Here is a 20,035-nt window from a genome sequence, read left to right on the forward strand (position 1 = left end):
CTAGCACTTATTTCTAGGCACCTTTCACAGTTTTTTTAAGGCCAGTATTTTAAAAAAATGTATTGCAGATGTATTTCAAGTCATATGAGTAACCAGTGATTGAGAAATGTGAAAGTAAGTTATATATTGTATAACTTTGAAAAAATGATTTGTTCTAGAAGCAAATTTTTCCCATACATATATTTTCAGTACAACAATACTGCGGATGGAGTTTATAAAGTTTTCAATGGAAAAGACAGCATAAGTAAAGTTGCCATAATCGACACCTATAAAGGTAAAAGGTAGGTATTCGGGTAAAATGTGCATGTGTGTTACTAGGGTACTCTTAAACAGGAATGGTATTCATTTAACGTCTCATAAGACACAGACACCAAACTATAGAACAGACCTGGTTATAATTCAGCTCTGGAAACTCCTGTTCTGCTAGGTATTAACCCTTTAGTTGTGGCAACTGGTGCGTTCACACCAGTGCATAGCTGCTGACTATCAGCTCCACTTTAGGGTTTGGTTCACCTTTCTGCATAGGTTATGTTACATAAATCCCCGAAGGGACTATTTTTTCATCTCTGCTACATATCCAGCATTATAATACAATTATTCTTACAATTAGATACCATAAATGAAAAGATTAAAAAAAAAAACTGGTTGTCTAGTAGATGGAAACTTTTTTTTTACTTTTTAAATCGAGCAGATCAAATTCTATATTCCAGTGCCATGACCTAAATGTGTCTATAAAGATGGAAGCATGGAAGCTTAATGAATCCAGGCAAGTGCTTTCATGACCTTCCCCCTGCAAACAGTCTTTATCAATGCAAAAATTGAATGAATATTTCAAGTACAGTTCTACGATGTACATACAAAATGTGAAAATGAAGACTATGCCACTTTTAAAGTGGTAAAATAAAAAATCAGCTTCCTAAGCCATTATTTCCTTATTTTTCCCTAGTTTTGGCCTATTCATCTAAAGAATTTATAATTTATCATAAATGTAAACTAGGAAGAACCCTAATATCAGGGGAACGAACAAGCTTTCTTCTCCATGAAGTTAACAATTGTGTTTTAGACCAGTTTTTTTTCTGAAAAAGAATGAAGTGATCAAAACCAAAAGACACAAAATGTTTTTATGAATCTAAAGTAACCCCTACCTCAAACTGAGTCTATCTAATAATTGCATTTAACAGCTAAAATATTACTAGTGGATTACTTTTTCTTCTAAAGAGTCCACAGTTACATATTTTTAAAGAAAAGTCAGTAGACGGAAAAAAACACTTCTAAATATTCATTTAAGAGGAAATCACAGCAATTTTTTATATTGAGACATAACGAACATTTCACTAATATTACAGAGATGTGGAGGGGAGTTGCAAAGAGCTCCTAATTAGAGTAAGAATTTCACATCACTTTAAGATTATAAGGTTGATTTAACTCATGGCAAGACTGAACATGATTAACCACTTATTTTGTTTAAAAAGTATGCAATGGCTTGTCTTGACATGTCACTGTTAGGAGTAGAAAAAAGTTTTTCCATCACCAAAAAGGTGAGGATGCAGGGGAACTATTACTATTGTTTTTATCACTTTCAGATATATATAGCTTATTTAAACAACAAAGTATAGATTAATAAACTCTTTCCTACTTTAATGTTAGTCCACGTGAGAATTAAAGAGGGGAAGGGGCAGGAATATAAATCAATCATCTACATGTTTTAAATGTTTGCTGATCCAAACATCAACTTCTTTCTTTCCTCTTCCCCCCTTCTCTCTTCTGCCTGCCTTATACTGAGTTTATTTCAGTTACCCATTTAACACTTTCCATCTATTCATTCTGAACACTTATGCTACTGAGCGAGTAATTCATGTATCCCATTGGGAAAAAAAATTCTCCCCTAAGTAGAGATTTAAGTTTCTGATAAATGTTTTTAATTTTTTCCCTATTCCAAGATGTTTCTAATTAACACCTGGCAGTTTTTATTTTATGATCTGGCCACCTAATGGCATCAGGTACATTGCAATAAGATAAAAGGTTCAAACAAAACATGAACATAATTAAACATTTCTTAAACTTAGTATTGTCACATTTAAATGCATCATATTAACAGAAGTATTGAATTATAATAGAAAAAGTAATGTAAGAAAGGTATTCTTTAAATGAGAATGTTTATTCATTGTCTTTTTCTATTCTTAAGGAATCTCTCCTATTGGGAAAGTTATTGCGACATGATTAATGGTACAGGTAAGAATATTTGTTTTGTGGTCGTCACAGTGAATCCACCTCCCTTTCCCACAAATCCACCATTATACTGACAGTGTTCTGAAAGTTGAGGGTGTGTGTTTACTTGCCTTTATATCCCCACAACATAATTCAGAGTCCCTATTTGTATATTGGCTTAGTAAATGTGTGTTCAATGTAATGGGATTTGTGAAGATTAATCATAAAAAATTAGCCCTTACTGCATGACTCAGAGAAATGTTTGCTTTGAAAAAACTTAACTGTCATCCTGGCAACAGAAGTAAATGGTAAAAAAACAACAAAAAACACTTTACTTTTCAAATCTTTTATAAATAGTATACAGATAAGTTAGAATTGAAAGAATAAAAAAAAGTTAATTACAAAAGAGAAAACATATCTAAGCAAGGCTTATAGCTGAGATAGAATAAAGTTGCAAGACAGAAACATCCATTTTTGGGTAAGGTGGTCAGAATAAGAGAGAAAACAAAAACAAGGTCAGATGTCTTCTTAACTATGAAAAATATATGTAAAAAATGAGCATTCCAAATTAGAATTGGGAAAAAGAGCTATAAACTTAGATTTAGGGTATGGTTAGATCAGGCTTATTCTCCTTCAGGATAAGCAAAGTACAGATATGCCTATTAGTTTAAGAATTAAGATTTTTAAAACGCAATGGGAGGCTGGTCATGGTGGCTCACGCCTATAATCCCAGCACTTTGGGAGACGAAGGTAGGTGGATTGCTTGTGCCCAGGAGGTTGGGACCAGCCTGGGCAACGTGGCAAAAATCCCATCTTTACAAAAAAATACAAATATAAGCTGGGCATGGTGGTGCATGCCTATAGTTCCAGCTACTTCGGAAGCTGAGGCAGGAGGATCACTTGATTCCAGGAGGTGGAGGCTGCAATGAACTATAATTGTGCCTCTGCACTCTAACCTGGGCAACAGTATGAGACCCTGTCTCAAAAAAAAAAAAAAGGAAAAAGTGGTGGGAATCAAATATCATGAATTAATATCAGAGGCAAGCTTTCAACTACTAGGAAACAAAAGCACGAAGTTCACAAAATTAGGGAATATCCCATAAAGATAAAGACAGTTAAGTAAAAATGAAGCACAGAGAATGTTTTCTTTGCCAAAGGTATGATTATTGACTTCCTATGCATATTTATTTCTATCATTGCCTGGTAGGAAAAAAAAAAAAAAACAGCAAAAACACTGTTGAATTTGCTTTGCAGGAGTTTTGTTTTGTTTTGTTTTGTTTTCTGAGATGGAATCTGGCTCTGTCACCAGGCTGGAGTGCAGTGGTGCGATCTCGGCTCACTGCAACCTCCACCTCCTAGGTTCAAGTGATTCTCCTGTCTCAGCCTCCCAAGTAGCTGGGACTACAAGCGCCTGCCACCATGCCCAACTAATTTTTGTTATTTTCAGTAGAGACAGGGTTTCACCATGTTGGCCAGGATGGTCTTGATCTCTTGACCTTGTGATCCATCCCCCTCGGCCTCCCAAAGTGCTGGGATTACAGGCTAGAGCCACCGTGACCAGCCAAGGTTTTGCAGGGTTTTAAGCCATAAGAGTGGGTAAAGAAGTTATTTTCTAAGTAAAGCATTTCTGGAAATAAATTTTCAAGTCCTCAATACTACCAATGCTAGTAGTTGTATAAGCAGAATACTTAGTCCTTAGATGCAGAGATAAATATACTGTGTTACTCCTAGTGAAGGATTCTTTATGGGTTTAAGGGGTGAAATCTTTAAAAAGAGGATTCATTGACAATAATATAAATGCATGAGCATCAGGCATGATGTTAAAAATATCTAGGGTGAAAATAGACCTGAAACAAACTAGGAAAAGAGGGAATTTGGACAGAGCAGGGGATGATCCCTGTGAGAGAGATTCTTGCTTACGGCACTAGGGAAAAGAAAGTAATAAAACAGTAAGGTTCTAATGTGTTTTCATCATAATTTAGAAGTGCATCCTCTTTACCTTCTTCAGTAAGTTTGAAAAGACTTAAAATGGAAGTATTGGTATACATTTAGAATGTTTATTTTGGGCGGTGGGGGGAAGCTCTGCACATAATCTTCAATGATATTTTAGATAATGATCTTAAAAGTTTTTCAATGTATTTTTCTTTAATTATTAAGGAAATGGGAAAGCAGGTGTTGGCAATGTCCATATGGGGGCTTATATTTCACTTGTCACAAGAGTGTAAAGTAATGAAAATAAGGTCGCAAGGTTGACACACTTGCCAGAGAAAGAACCTGCAATGCATAATTGAAGATGAGACTTACCATTTAAAATTTATTCAGTGATGACTCATATTAGTGATATTCATGTGAGAAGTACATGGAGGAGTTAACTAATTATTTCTTCATATATCCAATGTTTGCCATGGATCATAGTTGTAGCAAAAAGTAAATTCAATAAATGACTTTTTTATATACTTTCAAAGCATTTGAAGTTCTGTTTAGTGAGAGAACTTTAGTAAGTATTTTTAGAAGTATTCGTCAACCATTAGGGCCAATGAAAAACAAAATCACTACAAATAAGAAAAGTGGACATAGCAGGAGTTCCAAATGAACTTCCCTGGAAGAAAAGTGCCGCTCTGCTGGTGGGGTGGGGCATTTCAAAAAACAAACACAATGTTAGCCTTGACATTTCATTTTATGTTTAAGTTTCTTTTATTTTGTACCATTAAATATGTATAGTATGTAGATTTGTTGTTGACTATAGCAGCCCCTAGCCATATGTAACTGTTAAGGACTCAAAATACGGCTAGTATGATTTGAAATGTGCTGTAAATATAAAATGCACCGTGGATTTTCAGATTTTAAGAATTTAAAATATTTTGTAATGGTTACCTGTTAAAATATTTTGAATATTAATAAGTTAAATAAAATAGCATTTGGTTTTGTTTTGTCTGAGACAAAGTTGTCCACTTGTTGCCCAGGCTGGAGTGCAATGGCACAATCTTGGCTCACTGTAACCTCCGCCTCTTGGGTGCAAGCAATTATCCTGCCTCAGCCTCCCAAGTAGCTGGGATTACAAGTGCCCACCACCACACCCGGCTAATTTTGTGTATTTTTAGTAGAGATGGGGTTTTACCATGTTGGCCAGGCTGGTCTCGAACTCCTGACCTCAGGTGATCCACCCGCCTTGGCCTTCCAAACTGCTGGGCTTACAGGCTTGAGTCACCGTGCCTGGCCGGTTATTTCTTTTTACCTTTTAAAAATGTTGCTGCTAGATAAATAACTTAGGTAGTTTGCATTATATTTCTATTGACTACACTGGAGGAGAGATTTCTAGGTTTTTTTCTAGAACACATATTACATCTAATCATTTGCCACTCGATTTTTAAACAGATGCAGCCTCGTTTCCACCTTTTGTTGAGAAGAGCCAGGTATTGCAGTTCTTTTCTTCCGACATTTGCAGGTAAGAGAAAAACTGAAGTGTGTCTGAGTCAGACCCCAGGTGACAAAATGCAGACCAAGAAACTTTATTATTTTTCTCAAATAATGATTAAACACAGCATAGAAAATTCATAATGTTTATTAACTCTGCAAAATATTCTTCTATATCCTCCAATTTTTAATAGCGTAAATCATTTTTTTTTGCTATTTCTATCTAAGCAAGAACCATTTTGCCTTTTTGAAACTAAACTAGTAGTCTAATAACAATGAAGTCCAGAAGAGTAAGTCCAGTCTTTCTAAAGACATACAGAGAAGATGATGCAGATGTAACAGAACTGTGTTCATGTGCTCTGCTCAAATTTGTGGGGCCCAGTAGATAACCCACGAACACTGGAGCCTTTACTACTACCCTCAAACCCAAGCTCTGTCCCTAAAGACTGTATGATGGTGGGTAAGCATTTAACATCTCGGATTTTTTTTCTTATCTGTAAAATTTAAGACAGCAGTATTTCTTCATATAGGTGTATCTGGGGATTAGAAAAAAAAATGTGTATTGAACCCTATGGTTCTATACAAGTAGACACTTGGTAAATGATGGAAATGTACCAGGTATATATCCAGCATGTATATGCACACACTCCAGTGAGTGGTCTTTCTCTCCATGACTAATTAAGCTGTGAAAGAAACTTTATTTCATTTAAACTGATCACAAACAAAGTATTTGAAAGAAGTGCTATAAATATTTACTAACTTTGATATAAATAAACATGGTACTTCACAAACAAGAATAGTTCATACTTGGGTATTGAGTTCTAGTATGTGTTAAAATTTCCCAATCACTTCTTTTTCTAAGAATGAAACAAGAATTTAAGAGAGTGTATGATGTTTGTAAGGTAAAGCAAGAATAAGAAAAAATCAATCTCCAGAATGTAAGTTCAGGTTCCTGGAATGCAGCTCTTTTTTCTCTGTATTTAGGTCAATTTATGCTGTATTTGAATCCGACGTTAATCTGAAAGGAATTCCTGTGTATAGATTTGTTCTTCCATCCAAGGCCTTTGCCTCTCCAGTTCAAAACCCAGACAACCATTGTTTCTGCACAGAAAAAATTATCTCAAAAAATTGTACATCATATGGTGTGCTAGACATCAGCAAATGCAAAGAAGGTGAGTAAATATCCTCAGCAGCACAGTCCATATCATAATTTGTGATATTCTTTAAAATGAGACCTTTACCACAATCCCTTTGCAAGCAAAATTTAAAATTAAAGTAAGAAAGTAATTAGGGCAGAATGGTGGCAGAAAATTTTAGTGCTGATTTTGTATTTTGGGAAGGTCCCAAATATGTGTTTCAGTGTTACAAAATTTAGTTAAAACCACACCAGCATTTCCTTGTGGCTGCTTTTAGATTTAGGGTGAAATGAAAATAATTCCGAGAACACTTTGCGCATCCTGTTATCCATCTGTCATTGTTCTAACTTTTTTCACTAGAAAATGGTACAGGTAAATGTATTTTCAGTATGTATCTAAAGCTAGAGTTAAACATAAAATTTGAAGACTAGCTTATACTGTACATATTTATCATACTAACATGGGTGTGGAGGAAGAAAAAAAAAACTACTGTTAAATAAATTCTTAGTCCCTAGACATATTACTGCCTGAAAGCTGAACATATATAGTTGAAACTTTGGGTTCATCAACAAAACTTTACATATCGAAAATTAATACTGAAGGGGTTTACAGTAGAAATCAACTGACATAATTCTTCCCCACCCATGTTAAAAACCAAATATGTATTTTTTTTAATTTAAGAAGTTTTAGTTTTGTGGAAATATTGTTTGAGTTATATATGAAATGAAGGAAGCTATTAATTCCAATTGACTCTTAACACTTGTCTTCAGGGAAACCTGTGTACATTTCACTTCCTCATTTTCTATATGCAAGTCCTGACGTTTCAGAAACTATTGATGGATTAAACCCAAATGAAGAAGAACATAGGACATACTTGGATATTGAACCTGTAAGAAAACACATTATTGATCTGATTTGTTGCTATTTTAAACAATACAATTGAAATAAAAATAATCTTGGAGATAACACTAATCATAGTTATTGAATCACATTCTTTTAAGTTACTGAAACTTACGTTGATTTTTTCCTATTGTTGTTCATGAAGTGATTCTAATTGGCTCAAAATATTTATATAAAATTATGCTTATATGAGGAGTTATTGTATATTATGTAAAATTCAAAGAGTGAGTGTATGTGAATTTGACTATACTTTTTGTTAAAATGTATAAAATTGTTATAGCACAACAGTTTTAATCTTTATTTTTGTATTTTCCTTTTCAAAAAGTAAATGAAATTCTAGAATTTTACTAGTCATGTTTTAGTTTAAACAATGACACAAGTAGTATTATAACTAATGATACATGGATTCTAACAGCATATATATTTGACCAGGAATTATCTGAGATCTTATATTTTGTTGTTGATTTCTTTAAACCATTTCAAGTAAATCACAAATCTAACTAAAACCTTGACATTCGATTGGGCAAATAAATTGTGTATCTATATGGATGCGTGTGTATATAAATATAACTATTTAGAGAGTTTTAAAAGTTTCAGGTAGTCCTGTTTAACCTTAAGTTACTACCTTCTCTTCTGCTGTAAGAAAAATAAGTTTTGAATAGTATAAAAGAATGTTTTAAAAAGTTGGTAATTATTTAGTTGTTCTCTTTTTAGATAACTGGATTCACTTTACAATTTGCAAAACGGCTGCAGGTCAACCTATTGGTCAAGCCATCAAACAAAATTCAGTGAGTCTCTTGAAAATGGTTATTTTGATAAAATCTGTAGTATCTTCTTGTAAGAACATGAGTAAATCTATGTAAGTAAGTGGAAAGAACATCCAATATCAATTATCTTTTGCTTAACGTCACCAAACAATCATTATTAAATGCTTATGACAAATTTCACCTATAGCTTAGTACCATATCTTGTGTTTATTGAAATGGTACTTGCACAGATTTTGGAATAGTTTTATTTGAGCGTTTGATAGCATCTCTCATTTTGTTAGCTGCCCAAAAATTTCTATGACAATAATTGTTGGAATTCATATTTTAGTTCCCCGAGAATTTATTGAAAGGGAAAATCCATACTTGGGAAAAAAATCAATGTGATTAGAAGACACATAAGAGCAAAGGAAGTAAAAAACAACTATATTAAAATGTGCATGAGTCATTACAGGAACAAGACCAAATTAGCAACAGCAACTAATTTCTGAACATTTATTTTAAAGTTTGTTATGTATAAATATTAGTTTATATGTTCATAATTATTTTCAATGTATATTACAGAGTATTAAAGCGTCTGAAGAGGAACTATATTGTGCCTATTCTTTGGCTTAATGAGGTTTGTATTTTCAGCTGTTAGTTATTAAAACAATAAACAAGCTCTTGATGTTTCAAAAGAATGTATAGTATTTAAAGCTATATGTATTTCCATTTCCCATCTGGACGAGTAGACATTTATTAAACCTATTTGAGATAACCTAATTGCACAAAAATATCAAGTTTGCGTTAGTTTTCAGGTTTTAGAAAACATTTCCTATAAGATTTTCTTCAAAAATTGGTCTATTAAACATGTTTTCTTATTGTAACATTTGTCTTAAGATAGTCTATCCTATTGCCTGACAAGGGATTTTTAGTATATATCCATGCATTGATTAGCTATAAAGTAGGAAAAGCATTGAATAAGTCTTTGGAGCAAGTGGAACTGGTGACCTTTTGTCACGGGGAAACACCCATTGGGAAATCATTCTGAGATCGTTCTGAAGAGCAAATGAATCCTAGTACATTGAAGAGTGCTACACCCTATCTGGCACTTAATTGCCTTTCTTGACTTGCAAAATTCCATTGACTTGTCTTGTGGACACTGATGACTAACACCAATAGAGGTGTTAGAAAAAAGGGTGATAGGCAATTGAAGGGTTTGAATATTTTGTTTTACTAATATACCCAAATAATGTTGATTATTAACTTGATTACAGACTGGGACCATTGGTGATGAGAAGGCAAAGATGTTCAGAAGTCAAGTAACTGGAAAAATAAACCTCCTTGGCCTGATAGAAATGATCTTACTCAGTGTTGGTGTGGTGATGTTTGTTGCTTTTATGATTTCGTATTGTGCATGCAGATCAAAAACAATAAAATAAGTAAGTACATACCAAAAAATATTGCTTCGATAATATTAGCTTATATATTGTTTTCATTTTATCAAAGAGAAGTTATATATTAGGCCATATATATTTCTAGACATGTCTAGCCAATAATCATTTTTAAATATAAGTAAATAAACCTATAAATATTATCAAGCAGATCACTAAAATATACCTTTAATTCTGGGAGAAATGACATAAAAGATGTATTTGTGACCATTGTAACATTAGCACAAATATAGCACTTGTGCAAAACTTGTCCAAAATTGACTGGTTCATTTCTCAATTATATAGCTAGTTATATATTAAATTATCTGATATTTTAAAATAATTGACTAGGAAATGGTTTCATAAGAACAGGATTGCTGCATGTAGACATGCTGGCCATGCATTTTCCAAATCCAGAAAAGTCCTGAACGAAAATTTGAATATAATAGTATCAGGAAATAGGGGAAAATAGTCTTTGACATAGTAAAACCAAGTACTCAGAGTTTAGAGGATAAAAGAGATGTGTACAAGAGTTCTGGCAGAATTGTAGAGAGACTTTAGGCCTCTGTGCTTCAGGTATTATTGTCCATGCACTCTTATACATAAAATGGAAAACCTTTTTTTATTTATCGCAGGTAGCATTTGTGTCGCCTGTGGGGGAGAATTTTTTACTTTCTCTCTATTTTTCTTCACCTCAAGGCAATGTAAATAAAATCAGTATATGTGCTATAATAACTTATTTAGTTGTTTACTATGTGCCAGTACATGCTAAAGATTCTATATCTCATCTAATCCCTAATACAATTTCATGATTTTCCAATAGCCTGGATTCATCGGCATCCATTCTATCTTCTAGAGGTTTTCCATGAAATTATAAATTTGAATTGTCTATTACCAAAGCATAAATCAGTTAAAGTGGAATCTGGGGACCCGTAATTTCCTTTTGTGAGATTGAGAGCTTGTGTTTGAGAAGGCAACCTAATATTTGGTTCTAATCACTTCTACTACTATTTAGTCACCAAAAAGACAATAATTCTGCCTCCAAACTATTTGGACAGAATGTCTTCAAAATGCTAGCCTAAAATATTCACATTATAAAACATTAAATATTACCTTCAATACCTGTCATTAGCCTACTGACAAATTATGACTAAACAAAGGTATTTGTATGACTATGTAATTCAAGAGATCATCCACTGAAAAGTAAAACAAAATAACAAAAAAACTTGTCCTAATGGGAAAGCATACTTAATAAAAGGAAATGCAGAAGTCATAAACATGTTTTGTAAGTATTCAGAATTAAAATTATGTGATACATTTTTATGATTGCTTAATGATTCTTAGATGTCAGATTCCTTGGGTCTACTTATAGCTAAATTATAATGAAAAATTCAAGGCTTGCTGGAGCAACTTTGTCAATGAATATATTAGTTTTGCTTATATATTTGATTTTTATAAGGAAAAATTACTGCCCTTTTTTTACAAGCAGAGAATAAACTGTTGATTACTTGATTTACTAGATTTAGAAGAATCACAAAAGATGTAGATTTTCTTAAGCAAAGTTCAGCTTTTAATATCATAAAAATTATATCTTTGGGCAGATTTGTGAACAATAGGAACAAGTAAGAAGACGGGTATGCAAGAAGGAGCAAAGTGTAAGATGGTGGAGCTAACGTGTGGTTTCACTCAGGGGGTCACAAGGAAAATAACCCAATGGTCCTTTGGAAAGTAGTACATACACCTTTACATGGAAGTTGGTCTGAAGGGTGTGGAAATGCTGGTCCAAGACAGATGTACTTCTAGCTACCATTCCTTGTCTCGTGTGTGCTGGTCTTGAGGGTTGAGAAGCACCCTTTTTATGTGCCTTTCTGGAATAGGAATGTGTTTTGCCTTATTGGTGAAGCCCATTAGAGAACTTCTGTCTGCAGCTAGAGAAATTGAACTGATTAATAAAAAGTATGATATCTCAGATATAAAATTTAAGTATTATTCGTTGTAATATTCCACTGCTTTCTGATTAGTAATATTTCCTCCACTTTACAGGCAGCAAATGATTCTTCACATTTATGCACCAGCTACGTCATGACCCTGGGTAATACCGACCTACAGGATGAAAATTGGATATGCTTTACTTTTACAAAGCACATCTTATCTTTTAGTTGAAGAAATGGTGGCACTATTTCTTTTTTTGTATTAAGCAACTGCACATTTCAAAAGGATTATTGAGATGTTATGAAAATCTCTACCTTGCACAAAAATCTCCAGCAGCTTTTAAAATACATCATTTCCACAACTGAATTGATTTCCATTTCTACAGACCTGACTGAAGCACAAACCAGTTTCTCTGTGTTGTTCTGATTCAATAATTGGTTTCTGGGTGGCCAATTCAGAAGAGTGGACATTCTCAACAAATCCTAGGCCCTGCATTCCTGTCATCCTCATCCAGGGGAAAACACCATCATCCTTCAATTGCAAGTCTCCAGGACCATCAGCATATTGCATTTCATGCACACCAAATATTTTGAAAGACATTTATAAATAATTCGCTTATGACTCACATTTCTCTATGAATTCCTTCATACAGCAAGTATAACTCTTTTCTTTATGGGCTTATATATTTTGTCACTGATCATGCAAATGGACAACATTTTAGCACACTTTAGCTATTCATATTTTAAGGACTTTTATTCTCTGTTCTGCAACTCTTCTGGAAATAGAGTAAATTTTGCTGTTTTTTGTACTCAGTTGCAACTTATGCTTGGCATCTTCAGAATGCTTTTCTAGCATTAAGAGATGTAAATGATAAGGGAATTATTGTATGAAATATTACAAAGAGTAGAATATGCATTGTTATTCATTGTAATATTTTTTGCATCATAATCACCTCATAAAGACTGGTTTCAACCATTAAAAAATGTTCTTCCTTACATTCCTGTGCGTTTTCTAGTTCCTGTTGTATCATAAAATGTTTATCCTCATTTTCTGTCCGAAGTATATTTTATCTGAATCCACATTTCTTTATAAATCCATAGTTCTTGCTGAAATATGCTTTCTAAATTTTGACCACTGTAGGCTAATTAATTTTTTAAGTTAATTGAAGAACAAAAAAGACATTTGGTTTCATCCTTTACAGCAGTAGGACAATTGTAACGGTTTTTGCTTTTTCATAAGGAGACACATTAATAGGTAACCCTGCTTTCTTTAGCAGGGATTCACTTATTTCTGAGAGCGTTAGTCCTCCTAAAAAGAAAGGGAAGACAAATCAAATTCTATCTTGTGTTTTACCCACAGAAGGATACAGGACAAAGGAGTAGTAACTGGCCTGTTTGGATACTAAAATTGAAAATAACTTAGCCTCCTTATGAAAGCTGCCAGGGTAAATGCTGAGCATTCCTTTGGAAAAGCCACAAACCAAGATTCTACCTGTTTGGAAAGATCTTTTGAATCTCTGAAGGCGCTTAAAGCATAGTTAGTGCCTCTCCTTTTAACTGGGAGGATAAAAGTATCTGTCCAAGATATTAATATGTAAGATAACATTGTAGACATGTTATTCTGATAATACAAGTTTTATTTGTATTAGAATATTAGGATATTTGTGGACATTTCCATCTAATATAAAGGTTTTTTTTAATCATCAAGACATGTAAGGCTGAGTTATATAATGTAGAAACTTCTACAGATAATTGGATGAGAATATACATATTGACCTGTATATTATGACTAATCATTACTCAGATCTTAATACAGGGATGATCTAATAGCATTTAGATATCAGAAAAGGTTTTGACCTATATATCTTTAATATTGTTTGAATACATGTATAATCTTTATCATTCCTCATTGTTTCATTTCTCAAATTCTGTAAAAGGAATACAAGAGGAAAGAATTCATACACAAAGACAATGAGATTAAAAATATGCAGTAGGAAAAACAATTACTTAAAGAAGGGGAGGTTTTTTTACATGAAATCTGGGGTTTGGAAATGTATGTGTGCACACGCATGTGCACTGTGGTGGGAGTGGGGCAATTTGGGGAATATGTTACATGTGTGACTTTGTTTTGCCCTGGTGAAGTGAATGTTGTTCAGAAAGGGTAAATGTTTGGACACTTGCAATTGTTCATGGATGAATTTATATATTTTAGTCTTAGAAAAATTGTACCCTTTGGTAGAAGCACATTTTCTTTCCAAAGTTGGTTATTAATCACAGAATTATAGCAGTTACTCATAACAGGTTTGAAAATCAATAGCATCTGCAAATGGATTAACAGATTAGAGAATCAACAGCATCGGAAAATAGGTTAATGCATATCGCTTCTAACAAGTGCATGAAGAAATAGAAGAAGCTACGTAGCTTTCGGTTCTGACAGAAAGGGGTGAAGGTGGGTATCATTTCAAGAAAAAAATATAGCTATGCACACAATGGTTATCTCTGAAAATAATTGTGTTAAGATGTATACATGGCCAGGCATGGTGGCTCACGCCTGTAATCCCAGCACTTTGGGAGGCTGAGGCAGGTGGATCATGAGGTCAGGAGATCAAGACCATCCCGGCCAACATGGTGAAACCTCGTCTGTACTAAAAATACAAAAATTAGAGGGGTGTGGTGGCCCATGCCTGTAGTCCCAGCTGCTCAGGAGACTGAGACAGGAGAATCGCTTGAGCCTGGGAAGCCGAGGTTGCAGTGAACCAAGATCACACCACTGCACTCCAGCCTGGTGACAGAGCGAAAAAAAAAAAGTAAACACGTACAAATTTCTTAACCTGTTATCAATGTCTGAGCTACATAATTATCTTTCTAGTTGGAGTTTGTTTTAGGTGTGTACCAACCGACATTTCAGTTTTTCTGTTTGAGGTGTGTACCAACTGACATTTCAGTTTTTCTGTTTGAAGTCCAATGTATTAGTGACTCTTTGGCTGCTCTCTTCACCTGCCTCTTGTGGCCTGTCTACAATTCTAAATGGATTTTGAACTCAATGTTGTCCCTTCTGGTTTCCTGCATATACCAACAGCATTACCTATGACGGATTTTTCCTGAGGTGTTTTCACTGACCTGAGCTAATGAACTAAAACTGAGTTATGTTTTATATTTGTATCAAATACATAAAAGGAACACTCTGCTTTTTCCTTTTGTGGTTCAAAGGTAAGCTGCATTTTAAAATATTTCTGAAAATAAATACTTTTGTTATTAGAAAAAGGATTTTGCTTTATATTTTTATTTTTGAATGTAGTTGACTTCCATATTGTTTGATATTGTTACTATAGTTTTATATGAGCTATTATCCTTTCATGACTTTTTTACATATCACTCCTATTTCCTTTTTCCAACTGTTCCCAGATGCTAGTAGTATAATCTACACATTGCAAAACTTTTCATTCTACATACTCATGAATGGAGCTGTGACATAGCTAGGATTAATATAAATATTTTAAAATTTTGCTTTAATTACATGAATCTTAGACGAACAGCCTCAACATCACCCGGGAATCTGTGAAAAATGCAGAATCTCTGGTCCTGAGAACCACTGAATCAGAATCCACAGTTTAACAGGAATCTTTAAGAGATTCACAGATACACGAACTTTTGGAAAAAGCCCTGATTTAAGTCACTGAAGTTTGACTAGCTGTAAGAGTTGTATTTGACCTGTTGCTGGTGTTAGTTTGATGTATTAACAGAAGGACATAAGCATACTGAGATGAGGGGGAAGCTCATCAGACCTGAAAATGTTGCTATAAATATCCCACTAAGTTTTACAATTTGCCCTGTTGAGCTTGTAAATGACATTTTCAAACAGTAATAAAGCTAATCTATATGGCAGAGTAGAGGGTGAAGTGGTATTAAACTTTATACTCCTTTGATTTGCTGGAATGTGTTATTTGATCTACTTGACAGTATTAATGACAAATATATTTGCTACATGTAAAGTAAGGGATAGGTTAGGAGCAGATAAGGGATACTAAAATTGGAGACAGGTCCTAGACTTTATTTGAGATAAAAATTATTCACCTGAATAAAGAGATTCTTCAGGATTGAGTAGCTTTCTGTTTTATAAGTGTATACTGAATAATAGCACTGGAGTTTTACTACGAGCACAAAACTGAGTTAGATTGCTAGACGACCTGCTTGCCGCATGTCTGCAGTGGGGTAGGGAGCAGAAGCAAGGCAGGAGATAAAGAAGAAAATTCAAAGAAGAGTATTTACAGTGGAGAAAGTCTATACTGTTATATAGAAGTGAATGAGGAAGGTTGGGCACAGTGTCTCATGCATGTAATCCCAGCATGCTGGGAGGCTGAGGTGGGAGTATGGCTTGAGGACAGGAATTTGTGACCAGCCTGGGCAACATAGCAAGACCCTGTCTCTACAGAAAAAAAAAAAAAAAAAAATTAAATTAGCTGCATGTGATGGCATATATCTGTAGTCCCAGCTATTTGGGAGGCTGAGGCAGGAGGATCCCTTGAGCCCAGGAGTTTCAGTTTGCTGTGAGCTACGATCACACCGCTGCATTCCAGCCTGGGCAACAGAGTGAAACCCTGTCTCTAAAACAAAGAGTGAATGAGGCCAGTAGAAGAGAGCTGAGCTTGGGACTGACTACCTAGGCTTAAAGTGCCACTTTGGCAGGTGTTCCTCTGCCCTAATCCTGTCTTCATTCTACACAGTTGAGGACTAGGACATTTGTGGAAAGAGGAACCTACATAACAGAGAAGGCTCTGAAATAAGTGGTGGGTAATTTCACATACTCTGCCACATTAACATTAAATAATTCAGTTATTGGAGACTTCTATGGAATCATCTTAGAATGGCAATACACATGAAAAGGGTTTATATATCTTTGGATATAGACTAGGGAACAGAACCAATTTGAAATATCAATGTAGGTTAATGTTACAATGTCCTCATAGATATCTGAAAAATTATTTTTAAATGCTGTGATGAGTTTGTGAAACTATATCCATACTGGTTAATTTAGGAATGTTTCTTTATCCACTTTCATTGCCTTTCCATCTTAGCCCTGCAGCCAGCATATTCACAGTTTGTTTAGTAGAAGTACAAGTCAGCCACAGGAGCATCAGCAGAGTAGTCAAATGGACAGTAGGATTACTTGGACTCTGAAATTTCTCTGGCAGATAATATATTGCTGGAAAGTATTGTTTTGCTATTTCTGTTTTCCATATTATTATTATTATTATTTTTTTTTTTTTTTTTTTTGAGACGGAGTCTCACTCTGTCGCCGAGGCTGGAGTGCAGTGGCCGGATCTCGGCTCACTGCAAGCTCCGCCTCCCAGGTTCCCGCCATTCTCCTGCCTCAGCCTCCCGAGTAGCTGGGACTATAGGCGCTGCCACCTCGCCCCGCTAGTTTTTTGTATTTTTTAGTAAAGACGGGGTTTCACCGTGTTAGCCAGGATGGTCTGGATCTCCTGACCTCGTGATCCGCGCGTCTCGGCCTCCCAAAGTGCTGGGATTACAGGCTTGAGCCACCGCACCCGGCCTGTTTTCCATATTATTTAAGGACATTTGGCTTTGCTAATAAAGGAAACAAATGACAAGCATAGATGAAACTAAGTTTAAGGAAGTAGAGTAACATGTCAGATATCAAGGAAAGCATTTATTGAACAGAGGAAGAGATGGAATTATCAAATATACATAAGCCACTAAATGTGCATAACATACTACATTTATATGGGTCAAAGAGGTATCCCACTTGTCCCCCTGCTGGCAACATGAAGAAAACAAATGACCGACACATCTGTTCAACAGGCCTCTGGTTCTCTACAGCTGTGACCAGGTATACTTTCCCTTGTGTCTCTCCAATATAGCAAGAATTAATTTTGACACCAGATCCCTTCTGTATTTTGGACTCCCATGCTTATACTCCAAATCTGGTTTTAGTATCCTCGCCATTAAAAGAGAAAGTTGATGAAACAGAGAGACAGAATATATTAATATTACGTACTTCACGATTCATATATAGTGGGACTTCCACCCTCCTTGGTACTCTGTCCTAAACTTGTAAATCTGTTTTCTCTTTGCCCTAGCTTCTCACTGTGTATTTGAAGTTGATCAATAAATTGTGATATTTAATAATCTTGAGTTGTTCTACTATTTTTTTGTTCCTTTAGGACAGAGCTCTCGGATAGTGCCTGGTAGTGTACTTAGAGGGAGGCTAACATTCCCTCTAAGTAATTTACAATGCAACAGCTATGTTTTTCATGTTGGGTTTAAATTTTAAAAGTTTGCTTATAATTCAGCATTCAAAATATGAAGTACAGCAGGCTTGCTAACTAAATAATGAATTATAAATATCATATGCAGTCTAAGGCCTGAATGGCAAATACATTTCTTTTACCAATCATTTGATAATTGCTTGAAATCATTTAGTTGAAAAAGTCTTGAATTGGTTAAGAAAGATGCATAGACAGGTCTAAGATCTGTGTGGACAAAAGGCCAAAAGAGTTAGCAAGGTCTATCTTGGGAAATGTAATAGAGAAAGTCCTGTAGTCCTTAAGAGAAGAGAAGGTCTCTAAAGGTAATTATGAATTGGGTGAGTTGATGTGTGGGTATCATTGATACCATCAAATTAGTTAAACTTTTGTAGTCAACTATTATAATTCATTGCCACACTGTAGAACTATCTACTAACAAAAAGTTCAGTATGTATTAATAGTAGGGTTCACTTCTAAACATTAAAACTTCATTTGACTCAGCTTAATATACACATTGAATAAAATATTTATCTGACAAAAATGTAAGCAAGAAAACAGTTATCGGCAAATTTTCTGTAAAGGACCAAATAGAAAATATTTTAGGCTGTATAGGCCATACAGGCTCTGTGACAACTACTTGGCACTGTCATTGTAGCACAAATATACCCACAGACAATATATAACAAATGGTCATGGCTGTGTTCCAAGATAGACACTCTCTCTCTCTCTCTCTCTATATATATATATATATCTGCGCTGGATTTGGCACACAAGCCACAGTTTGTTGGTTCCTAGACCAGAAGGTGCTGGAACTTTGTAGATTTTGACACAATGGATAAATACTTGAGTGACTTGGTTAGTCTGAAAGTTTCCTATTGTATTAGCCTATCATAGCTATATAAAGGATATACCATTCAGAATTGGGGGCTACTAAAAAATAGATGTTCTTTAGTTGATTGAATTTCCTTGCCATGCCAGGAATGGAACTCTTCACTTTTGGGGATTAGAAGCCCAGGTTACCATCTAAATGAAGGTATTCTGCTTAATATTATCTCAGTGATTAAGAACTGTTTAAGTCATGAAGTCCTTGCCCATGCCTATGTCCTGAATGGAACTGCCTAGGTTTTCTTCTAGGATTTTTATGGTTTTAGATCTAACATTTAAGTCCTTAATCCACATTGAATTAATTTTTTTATAAGGTGTAAGGAAGGGATCCAGTTTCAGCTTTCTACATATGGCTAGCCAGTTTTCCCAGCACAATTTATTAAATAGGGAATCCTTTCCCCATTTCTTGTTTTTGCCAGATTTGTCAAAGATCAGATGGTTGTAGATGTGTGGTATTAATTCTGAGGGCTCTGTTCTGTTCCATTGGTCTAATCTCTGTTTTGGTACAAGCACCATGCTGTTTTGGTTACTGTAGCCTTGTAGTATAGTTTGAAGTCAGGTGGCGTAATGCCTCCAGCTTTGTTGTTTTGGTTTAGGATTATCTTGGCAACATAGGCTCTTTTTTGGTTGATGAACTTTAAAGTAGTTTTTTTCCAATTCTGTGAAGAAAGTCATTGGTATCTTGATGGGGATGGCATTGAATCTATAAATTACCTTGGGCAGTATGGCCATTTTCACGATATTGATTCTTCCTATCCATAAGTATGGAATGTTCTTCCATTCGTTTGGGTCCTCTTTTATTTCGTTGAGCCATGGTTGGTATTTCTCCTTGAAGAGGTCCTTCACATCCCTTGTAAGTTGGATTCCTAGGTATTTTGTTCTCTTTGAAGCAACTGTCAATGGGAGTTCACCCATGATTGGCTCTCTGTTTGTCTGTTATTGGTGTATAGGAATGCTTGTGATTTTTCCACACTGATTTTGTATCCTGAGACTTTGCTGAAGTTGCTTATCAGTTTAAGGAGATTTTGTGATGAGATGATGGGGTTTTCTAAATATGTAATCATGTCATCTGCAAACAGAGACAATTTGACTTCCTCTTTTCCTTTTTTTTTTTTT

The 20,035-nt window shown here is 34.8% G+C and overlaps 1 protein-coding gene across 4 annotated transcripts in view; it reads left to right on the top strand.

The window, feature by feature from the left end:
* Positions 1 to 15,029, top strand: part of CD36 (CD36 molecule (thrombospondin receptor)) — a 79,941-nt gene extending 64,912 nt beyond the window's left edge. For 3 of the 4 annotated variants that reach the window (XM_011986101.1, XM_011986102.1, XM_011986098.1), the window contains 8 exons: positions 190 to 281; positions 2,186 to 2,232; positions 5,584 to 5,653; positions 6,607 to 6,794; positions 7,529 to 7,647; positions 8,373 to 8,446; positions 8,987 to 9,041; positions 9,679 to 10,112. In XM_011986101.1, coding sequence (XP_011841491.1) covers positions 190 to 281; positions 2,186 to 2,232; positions 5,584 to 5,653; positions 6,607 to 6,794; positions 7,529 to 7,647; positions 8,373 to 8,446; positions 8,987 to 9,041; positions 9,679 to 9,843 — 810 coding nt within the window. In that variant the 3' untranslated portion in view covers positions 9,844 to 10,112. Of the gene's footprint in view, positions 1 to 189; positions 282 to 2,185; positions 2,233 to 5,583; positions 5,654 to 6,606; positions 6,795 to 7,528; positions 7,648 to 8,372; positions 8,447 to 8,986; positions 9,042 to 9,678; positions 10,113 to 12,151; positions 14,651 to 14,687 lie in introns of those variants that run through there. The other variant, XM_011986100.1, reaches the window with a different exon arrangement.
* The last annotated feature ends 5,006 nt before the right edge of the window (positions 15,030 to 20,035 follow it).

Source organism: Mandrillus leucophaeus, unplaced genomic scaffold, assembly GCF_000951045.1.
Source record: "Mandrillus leucophaeus isolate KB7577 unplaced genomic scaffold, Mleu.le_1.0 Scaffold293, whole genome shotgun sequence".
Taxonomy (NCBI): Eukaryota; Metazoa; Chordata; class Mammalia; order Primates; family Cercopithecidae; genus Mandrillus; species Mandrillus leucophaeus.